General features: G+C 52.9%; 2 protein-coding genes across 2 annotated transcripts in view; both read left to right on the top strand.

Moving 5' to 3' along the window:
* Asap3 (ArfGAP with SH3 domain, ankyrin repeat and PH domain 3) overlaps window positions 1-6,444 on the top strand; it is a 43,243-nt gene extending 36,799 nt beyond the window's left edge. Inside the window, 8 exon segments of the mRNA XM_015485535.2 lie at window positions 1,086-1,171; window positions 1,309-1,424; window positions 1,992-2,059; window positions 2,149-2,256; window positions 2,366-2,561; window positions 3,330-3,552; window positions 4,137-4,227; window positions 5,125-6,444. Of these exon segments, the coding sequence (XP_015341021.1) occupies window positions 1,086-1,171; window positions 1,309-1,424; window positions 1,992-2,059; window positions 2,149-2,256; window positions 2,366-2,561; window positions 3,330-3,552; window positions 4,137-4,227; window positions 5,125-5,199 (963 nt within the window). The 3' untranslated portion in view covers window positions 5,200-6,444.
* The window catches only part of Tcea3 (transcription elongation factor A3), a 47,969-nt gene continuing 39,649 nt past the window's right edge, over window positions 2,017-10,336 (top strand). Inside the window, exon 1 of the mRNA XM_048816097.1 lies at window positions 2,017-2,034. Within this exon, the coding sequence (XP_048672054.1) occupies window positions 2,019-2,034 (16 nt within the window). The 5' untranslated portion in view covers window positions 2,017-2,018. The remainder of the gene's footprint in view (window positions 2,035-10,336) is intronic.

A 10,336-nucleotide genomic window follows, 5' to 3' on the forward strand; every position in this document is an offset into this window, starting at 1 on the left:
GGCCAGCTGCTCAGTTCTCACCATCCCTGAGTCAGTGTGCATGCCTCCAGTCAAGCAGACCTGGGCCAGAAGTCTAGCTATTACTCCTCTTAGCTATGTGACCCAGGGCAGGTTACTTAACCTCTCTGAGCCTTATTTCCTTATCCATAAAATGGGTTAAGAATAGCACCCACAGAGCCGGGCAGGAGGATTGCAAGCTCAAGGCCAGCCTCAGCAATTTAGTGAGACCCTAAGCAACTTAGCAAGACCCTGTCTCAAAATAAAAAATAAAAACAGGGCTGGGGATGGTTAAGCAACCCTGGGTTCAACCCCTGGTTAAAAAAAGAAGAAGAAGTGGCTGGGGATAGCTCAGTTGGTAGAGTGCTTGCCTCACATGTACAGGCCCTGGGTTCAATCCCCAGCACCAAAAAAAAAAAAAGAAGAAGAAGAAGAAGAAGAGAGGGAGGGAGAGAATAGCCTTGGAATTGGGCAAGGGTAGGTCAGATTAGACACTGCCTGACTATTCCAGTGATATGTACCATGTGAGCAGGGAGAGGGGATATCCGAGGCCCTGGAAAGGTTAAGTCAGCGGGGATTGCTGCTGATTGGACATTGGCGATTGGCTGTCGTGGACTAGGTGTGTAGCTCAGTGCTAGAGTGCATACTTAGCACAAAGGAGGCCCTGGGTTCAGCCCCAGCTGGCACCACCAAAACAACAAAGAGCCTGGAGCTCTTTAAGCCATCTTCTGATATCCAGTGGGCGCCAGTGGGCAGCAGGGTGCAGCAGTTCAGCGATGCCAGCCGCGGCAGGGCGTGAGGCTGCATATGTTTCCATGGGGAAACGGAGGCAGAGAGGAGCCCGGAGCCAGAACCCAGCTTGGGAAACTCCTTCCTTTGAGGACAGAGGAGGAAGAGCCATGAAGGAAACACTGAGGGGCGGTTGGTCCTTGCCCCTCTCCCCACACGCATGGTTCTGTCCGTTGGGTCTTGTCTCTCGGGTTCTGGCAGCTTCTTATCTAGAGGTTGGCGGCAGCAGGGGTCCAAGAGGGCAGCGCTGGGCTGGGGGCAGGTGACCTGGGGAAACTCAGGTGTGGGCATGTGTTCAGGTGCCCGGAGAGCTTGCCCTGCACTTGGCTATCAAAGTAGCCAGCCAGGCCTCCCTGCCCCTGGTGGACTTCATCATCCAGAACGGGTAAGAACCTGCTGCCCTCAGCCCCTCCTTGCACTGCCCGCTTTCCTGCCCCATCTCCTGGTCTCCTCTTTTCCTTTCCCCTAACCTTTACCCCTCCAACTGGGTTCCCCTCCTTGCCCCCTGAACCCCTCCCCCAGTGGTCACCTGGATGCCAAGGCTGCGGACGGGAACACTGCCCTGCACTGCGCGGCGCTCCACGGCCAGGCCGACTGCATCAAGCTGCTGCTGAGAGGGAGAGCAGCTGTGGGCACAGGTGCGACCAGGGACACCTCCTCCCGCAGAGCCCATCCCAGCTCCCGGCTACGGCTTCCTGCCTGTCAAGCATGGGCTTTGCAGACACACTTGGGTGCTAACCTGGCTTGCTTCTGACTGCCTCTGTGACGTAGGGCGGGTGTCACTCATCTTTTGAACTTCAGCCTCCTCATCTGTAAAATGGGAGTAACACCACCGATGTGGCAGCCCTGCCAAAGGGATAAAATTAAGTAACATTTCTGAAAGTATCTATCAAAATAAATATAGCCAAATCTGGGTGATAGTGACTGTAATAGCTTCTGCTTACTAATATGCCTGCACTGACTTATACCTGTTAATTAATTTAATTCTTACGATAACCTGGTCAGATACTTTCAAGTATTATACTCATTTTATAAATAAGACAGTTAAGGCCCAGAGAGGTTAAATATCTTGCTTAATCTCACAAAGCTACAAAGTTTTGAGGCCAGGATTCAAAGCCAAACATTCTAATTTCAGAGGCCCATCTTAACCTAAGTTGTAATGTCTCCTTGGCCCTGACCATGACCCTGACTTTACCCCTTCACAGTGAACGAGGCTGGAGAGACAGCTCTGGATGTGGCCAGGAAGAAGCAGCACAAGGAGTGTGAGGAGCTGGTGAGTGAGAGGGTGGGGCTGCCCTCTGACCTTTCTCCTTCCTTGCTGGGCCCCTGGCCTCTGAACTGGCGGGCCTTTTTCTCTGGCAGCTGGATCAGGCCCAGGCTGGGACCCTCATCTTCCCTCTGCATGTAGACTATCCCTGGGGAATGTCTATGGAGCCTGGCTCTGACAGCGAGGAGGACGAGGAAGAGAAGGTGGGTGCCAGCCCCTGCTGCAGCCTCTAGGTGGCGGAAGGAAAGCCAGAATGGGCCTGGTGTGGGAGGGCAGGCTGAACTGGGGAAATGGGCTGTCCTCACCCCACAGCGCTGCCCTCTGAAGCCCCCAGCCCAAGCCCGCTGGGCCAGTGGCAGGCTGGACATCAGCAACAAGACCTATGAGACCTTCACCAGCCTAGGACCAGCCGCCCAGCAGAGCCAGAGTGAAGATTGCCCCCCACCCTTGCCAGTCAAAAGCTCTTCTCGGACAACGGTTCAAGGACGTGCAGGACATGCCAATGGAGGTATAGTTGGCTGCTCAGAAAAGTCCTCACCATACCATTTAATTGAGGTCCTCTGTATGCTGGGACCCTGAACTGAGAGTGCCACCAGTCCACATCACGCTCACAGTCACCTCTCTTTAGAGGTTATCCTCCTCCGAGAGGTTAAGTAACATGCTTAAGTTTCCACAGCTGATAAGCCTCTGGTGTGGAGTTCAAACCCAGGTCTGTCTTATTCCAAATTCCTCAGCACTTCACTTAAGTAAAAAAGAAAGACAGGAGTTTTTGAAGCATCTCCTGAGTCCTGAGTCCTTTGAGGGCTTCTGGGACACCTCTAGTGAGAAGACAAAAACTGAAATACAACTGATGATATTACAAGGCTCAATGTGATAAGATTAAAAGCCTTAATCTCAGGAAGACAGGGACTTGGGCTCTTCATGCAGGGTGCCTGTGCTTGGGAACACTGGTGGAATGACTAGAGCAGGCTTGTCCTGGAAGGTCCATCCAGAGGTGGGAGGGGGCAGGTCCTGCTGGGAATGAGTGGTCAGGGGTGGGAGCTGAACTGAGGGATGGACAGGAGAGGCCAGGCTGAGGGGAAGGGTGAGCAGGAGCAGGAGGGCAAGCGGCTGGGAGGCCAGCTGTTGCTGTGAACAGATGTGCAGCTGGAGAAGGTGGAGAGGAAGAGGGGGCTGGGAGCTGGGAGGGAACCAAGGCCAATCCTAGAGGTCAAAGGCCGCTTTGAAGGACAGCAGAGGGAATGATAAAAATGGGGTCTATCATTTCTGGTTCCAGATCCTGAAGTCCCCAACCTGAGTTCAGAGCCCCCCGAGGCCTCTGAGAGCCTGGGCAGTCTAGCCACTTCCTCCTCCAGCCTCACAAGCCCCATGGAGCCTGGGGGTGCCAGTCAAGGCCTGCTCAGCTCAGAGGAGGGCCTCCAGGAGACCCCGGGCACCTCCCGACCCAGCCTGGCACCTGGAGCCACCCCTGCAGAGGTGTATCTCCCCGTCCGATTCAGGTGAGTGAGGGCCCAGCTGTGGAAACTAGGCAAGTCTCCTGATGTCTCTGATCACCCATTTGTTTCCCCACCTCTAAAAAGCACCTCCCTCAAGACTGGGCCACATCCTAGCTCTGGGGCCCATGCCCTAGGTGGGGATGCTAGACCTTGGGCTTAGGGGTGTGGCCCCCTGCCCCCACCTGCCCCCAGGTTGGCCTGCAGAGCTGGGGAGGAGCCTGGGACAGACCCTGGTGCTGAGGCTGGAGGAAAGAAGGCTCAGCCCCACCTGCGTGGCTCATTCAGAGACTCTGAGTGGGGCCCTTACTCTGTCCGCAGTTCCAACCCAGAACCCAATCCTCTCCCTTCCTCACAAACCCTTTCCAGCAGGGGTTTGGGTGAACCGATGTGGTGATATCCTCAGAGCCCTCTGGGGGTCATCTCCAGGCCTCTGGGACCTATCATGGACCCAGACTAGGCAGCCTTGAGGACTCTGTGCCCCCCATCCTAAGCCCCGGCCTCACTCGCTCTCTTCCTGAGCCCTTTCTCCTCACTCAGAGGGGCTCTGGGCACCAAGGCAACCCAGGTGGTCTTTCCTTGCCTTCTAGCTCGGAGAGCACTCGCTCCTATCGACGGGGAACCCGGAGCCTGGAAGATGGTCCCTCAGCCCGGCAGCCTGTGCCCAGAAGGAGCACACAGGTAGGAGCCCTGGGACTGTGTCTGAGGGCAGTGGGGGGGCCTGAGAGTCGGTCAGGAGCAGGTGTCGTGGGGTAGAAGTCTCTCCCCATGGCTGGGGCACGTGTGGATCCAGATGGCCACCTGGTGCAAGTCCCTGCCCCGGGGCTTTCCTTCCCACCCAGGCGCAGGGCTGCGTGTAGCTGCAGTGAGCCCAGGCCTCAAGAAGTGGAGGCGGCGAAGTGGCCCAAGTTGTGTTGCTCCCCAAGGGAGGAGGAGCCAGGCCTCCTTCAGCAGGAGTAGGGTGGCTGCACACCTGGCCTCCGTCCATCTCTCCCCTTGTACCGGGGGCTTCTAGAATCTGCATGGACTTCCAGATCCCAAGCACAGAGAGGTGTGACGGGAACAGGGAGAGAGCTAGAGCCTTAATCTGGCTTCTCCCTGCTGAGATCACCGAGTCTTCAGCAGTTAGATATATTGAGTGGCACCTGCAGTGGGCAGAGACCAAAGCCTAGGGGAAGGTGGCCTCCTCCATTCCTGGCTCCCCTGGATTCCCAGGGATGGCACTGGATGTCTGCACTGGGCGTGGGGGTTGGCAGGGCAGGAGCTGGCTCCCCTGGGGAGTCATCATATTTTGTCCATCTGTCAGGTACCAATACAAATCCGTGCTCCACTACTACCCTGATAGCCGGTAGCCATCACCTGGCATTTAGTCTCTTGTGGAGTATATGGTCGTAAGAGCTCAGTGTCAGAGGAAAGTGGCTTTAGTAGGCAAGTTGCTTTATTTCTTTAAGCCTCAGTTTCACTGTGTGTAAAAATGGGAATAATTTAACCTCACCATGGGGAAATCGTGAGGCTAAATGTGATAATCACCTAGTACATGATAGAACCTAGAACTCGGTTTCATCTTTCTCTCCCCAGGTTGGCTTCCCTGAAGGGGATGGCGCAAAGACTGGGGTTCTCCCAGCAAGTTCTGTGCGCCTTTTGCAAGACTAGGGCCTTGCTGACCCCTGCATGGCCATATTGAACCCCAACACTCAAGTGGAACTTGAGCACACAAAGTTGGAGAGTGAAGGCATCCATTCCCTTGGGTCCCGGCTCTCCATCCCTCGTGTCTCTGTGGATGGCCTTCCTCTTGCTGTGGACCATGTCCCTGCCAAGGAAGCTGTGTCCTTTCATGATGGGGCTGAGATGGTCCTTTTCGTGCTATCTCATTGCCCTCCATGGCCAGGCACCCAGAGGTTAGGTCTGAGTGCTACTGAGCTCGGTTCAGAACCAGAACTTTCGGTTCCCCGTCAGACCAGAACGGTTTCTCCCATCAGCCCGGGGCACCCTCGTTCACTTCCAGATCACGGACTCTGCCGGACCAGGGACTCTCTTCTCACCATTCTTAGTCCATTGTTCCTTTACTGAGTTCCAGCTCTGTGTCCAGGCCTGTGTGAGGCACTATGGATGCCACATGGGAAAGGCCAGGGTCCTTCCTATAGGTGTGGTCCCCAGCAGGGAAGCTGGTCTCAAGGACTGGCTTGGGAATGGGCTGGGCCAGGTTCCAGAGGACGGTTCTGGAATGAGAAGCAGGATGGGCTGTCGTCTGGTTTCCCATCTGACCATGACAGTTGTCTGTAGCTCATCTTTATTCTAGTTGGCCAGGGCCTATGCTGAACTGGCTGTTAAATACACATTCTGAGCGCCAGTCACGAGGGACAATCCAGCCTTCCCAGGGATCTCTAATGTCTTTCCGAGCCACGAAGTAGAGCATGGCTCACCTGCTTTTGTTTATCTCCATGACTTAGCAAGAGGAAAGGAACTGGGGTGATGGATCCCCACTTATCTCTTCTTTCTGTCAACTCAGGAGCCTGCCAGTCTTGGGTGAGAGGGGCTGAGAAAGGAGGCAGGAGAGGGATAGAGCAAAGTCTTCAAGGTCCTTCCCAGTGCCAGAAGTCCACCACTGCTCAGCCCCAGTTAGAAGCCAATTCTCTGAAGTCATCACCAACCGCTAACACCTCAGTTTTACAGCCATGGGTGCTGGGCCCTGGTGGGGATGGGCCAGGCCAAGCAGAGGAGACCAGAGGGCGTCAAGGCCAGCAGCACAGCAGTCTGCAGGGAGGCTGGGTCACTTACCCAGGAGGTCTGACTGCTGTGTGGGCCCACAGAAATGGATTGCCTTCTGAGCCCCCCGTGTATGGCTCTGTTCATCTCACATGTGTTATTTCATTCATCTCTAATAAAGGATTTGGAGGAGATAAGTACCATTGATTTCATTTATGAGATCTAACTCTTGGGCCCTGGAATTCTTTCTCTGGATCCTGCGAGGGAGACAGCCTGGTGTGGAGCCGTGACTGCAGTGCCATCAGGGCTGGTTTTGCCCCAGGAGGTGTCTGGTACAGAGATTTTTTTTTTTTCCTTCTTTTTTCGCCCCCAACTGGAGGGTGCTACTGGCATCTAGTGGACTAAGGTCAGGGATGCTGTTAAACATGCCCATGTCTTAATTTGTTTAGTGTTTCTATGACAAAATACCAGAGACTGTACTTTCTAAAGTAGAGAGGTTTATTTGACTCACAATTCTGGTGGCTGGAGGGTCCAAACAGCATGGTGCCAGCACCCTGGCAGAGGCCCCCTGACCATGTCACAATATGGCAGGGAAAGGAATCAGCTGCATGCAGAAGATGCCAAGGTGTGGGGTAGCCTCACTTTCTTTTTTTTTAAGTTTTTTTTTTTTTTTTAGTTGTTGATGAGCCTTTATCTTACTTATTTATATGTGGTGCTGAGAATCCAACCCAGTGCCTCACACATGCTAGGCAAGCACTCTACCTCTGCGCCACCACCCCAGCCCAGTAGCCTCCCTTTCTAACAAGCCATTCTCTCTAGCACTCAGTCCAGGAGACCAGCATTAATCCCTTCCGAGGCAGTGACTCTGACCTAATTACCTTCCATGAGGCTGCACCCTTAAAGCTTCCCTACCCCTTAACATTGCCACGTTGGAGACCAGGCTTCCAGCATGTGAACCTTTTGGGGTCACCGAAACCATATCCAGACCATAGCCACACACCCGACAGTGAATTGTCCAGTCCAAGAGGTTAGTAGTGCCGAGGCTGTGAAGCCCTGGTGTGGAGAGAGCCCTGCATTGTCTGCTGGAGAGTCAAAGCTTTTGCCTTTGCCACGGGCCCCACCAGTCCCTTTTGCCCCCTGAGACAAGGATTTAGGAGCAAGTATTTTATTTGTGAGGTGATCCCAGAAACATAATGAGGGTATAGAGAAGTGAAACAGAGTTCAAAAAAACCCAAAAGACCCACATGTGGTGGTGTGTGCCTATATCCCAGCTACTTGGGAGGCTGAGGGGGGAAGATTGCAAAGTAAGTATGAGGCCAACCTTGGCAACTTAGCAAGACCAGTGTGCAAAATAAATAAATAAATAAATAAATTTAAAAAGGCAACAGCTAAGCATTCACATGTAATCCCGGTGACTCAGAAGCTGAGGCAGGAGGATTGCAAGTTTGAGGCCAACCTCAGCAACTTAGTAAGGCCCTAAGCAACTTAATGATACCCTGTCTCCAAATAAGAAACAAGAAGGACTGGGAATGTGGCTCAGTAATAAAGTGCCCCTGGGTTCAATCCGTAGTACCAGGGCAGGGTGGGAGACAATAAAGGATGTGTTGATGAGGGCTGACCACTTCAAGCACCAAGAGTTTATCTTGCTGGGTGCCTTTGAGAGATGACACTTAGAATATACCTCAAGTTGTGTTGCACATTTGGAGCTCTAAGGGACTGCTTTGTTCCTCTCTAGATGCTTAGGGCTAAAACTGCCTGGCACATTATAGGTGCTCAATAAATATATGTTGAATGAATGGCTGTTTCTTCCTCCCTTACATGAACTTTTTCTTCCAACTCCCTCTCAGCACTTCAGTTCAATGAACTTCATCTCTTCTGAGTAGGTGACACCCCTGCTGGTACAGGCCCCCTCAGATGTGTTTTTAAAAATGCCCTCCACCTCCCCCTAACCCCAGCTCAGCTGTGGTAAATACATTCATTGATCATATCCCTGTTAAAGTTTCTCCTGACAGGTGCAGTGGCTCATGCTTGTAATCCCAGCTATTCAGGAAGCTAAAACAGGAGGATCACAAGCTCGAAACCAGCCTCAGCAACTTAGCAAGGCCCTAAGCAACTTAGTGAGACCCTGTCTCAAAAAATAGAAAGAGCTGAGGATGTGGCTAAGTGGTTAAGTGCCCTTGGGGTCAATAACCAGTACCCAAAAATGAAATAAAGTTTCTCTTGCCCAGCTTGCTGGGACTGGGTGAGTCTTGCTTGTTCCTTGGACACTCAAGACAAATTTGTTCAATGAATGAAAAAAATCCACCCTGTCCTACTTAACCTCGGGCACACAACAGCGACTGGAAGACAGGAGTCCACACAGACTGGGATGGGGTGTAGACAGCCATGACTTGAACCATGGTTTCTGACGGCCTCATGACTGCGTTTGTACTGGGAACTTCCTGTACAAAGATGGCCCAGTTGCAGGTTGGGGATTTAGCTCAGTTGGTAGAGTGCTTGCCTCTCATGCACAAAGCCCTGGGTTCAATCCCCAGCACCACAAAAAAAAAAAAAAGAAAAGAAAAGAAAAAAGGATCAGTTGCTATGGTGATGCCTGGGGAAGAGGAGGAAGCTCCTGAAGGGGCAGAGCTGTATCAGTCAGGACCTTGAGCTCAGGCACTAACTCCCAGGCATAGAGAATTTGGGCATAACAAGGTAACATTGATGTCTTGCAAGTTTCACTGTGAACTTCTGTCAGCTTTGCTGAAACTTTCTCACATATAACTTTTTGATGAGAAAACCTACATAATAAACGTGCTGAGCTAGCTCTGGGTCATTCACCCTCCATCAGGGAGTGATGATACACCTGGCCCCAGCTTTTGCTATGTGTGTTTGTCTTTCTTCAATCTCCATTGCCCCTTGCATATTTCTGTCTTAAGGGCTGTGCTGGTCACAGCAATGGTGGTCTCTGAGTTTGGGGTTTCTCAGTCTGGAAATTTCACTAGACACACCAAGCCACAGCTCCCCAACCATGGACCAGTTTTCCTGCTTCCCCTCTAGATCCAGGACCCCTTATTGGGAAGGTTTTTTTTTTTTTTTTTGTACCAGGGGTTGAACCCAGGGGCACTTAACCACTGAGCCACATCCCCAACCCCTTTTTATATTTTATTTAGAGACATGGTCTCACTGAGTTGTTTAGGGCCTCACTAAGTAGCTGAGGCTGACTTTGAACTCTCCATTCTCCTGCCTCAGCCTCCCAAGCTACTGAGATTACAGGCGTGCACCACCAGGCCCAATGGGAAGGTCATTTTCTGTCCATTAAACTTGCTGGTTCAGAAAGGCACCAGGGGACCAGGTCTACGAGGAACACTCAGGAGATCCTCATCAGGAAGGCTAATGTGTGCACAGCTGGGGGAGCTGGGCAGTGGTTCTGCCCCTCCTCTGCAAATTACCCTTCCAAACCCAAACCCGCTGGGAAGGCCCTGGTCTGAAGCTGAATAAATACTGGGCATCGGTGGACACCTGGTCCTTATCTCTCAGTTGGGTGCCCTTAAGAATCTCCCTCACCACTCCAAGTATGGCCCTGGGACCAGCAGCACCCCGAGCACTTTAGAGCTTGCTAGAAACGCAAAACCTCATTGTTACAAAATAGACTAAGCTCTGAGCACTCAGACCAAAACAGCAGGATACAGGCGCATGCACAAGTCGAGCGCAGGGAGTGAGCTTAAGTTGGGGCAGAGCTGCACTTCACCGAGACGTGATTCGAGTACACCAAGTTGTCTGCACTTGGCCATAGGCACGGACGTGGGTCCTCCCTGTTTGAGCTGCAACCATGCAGACACGCGAGAACCCAAAACTCTTCCTGGAGCTCTTGGGCACCCTCAGGAGACCTCCGCGCCACGACCGCCTCTAGTGGCCCGGGACAAGAGCCTCTGAGCTCGCCAGAAAGCTCTCTTCCCCCAATCGCCCTTCAGTCCCCTGACACTCCTGGAAGGGTCCTAGGTGAAGTGCCCCGTCCCTCCAAGAGGCCCGACAGACCGGCGCAGGCAATCTTGGCCAGGGCGAGTCCTTGAAGTCTATATTTAGTGCACGTCACCCCTCCCCC

The sequence above is a fragment of the Marmota marmota genome, unplaced genomic scaffold, assembly GCF_001458135.2.
Source record: "Marmota marmota marmota unplaced genomic scaffold, marMar, whole genome shotgun sequence".
NCBI lineage: Eukaryota > Metazoa > Chordata > Mammalia > Rodentia > Sciuridae > Marmota > Marmota marmota.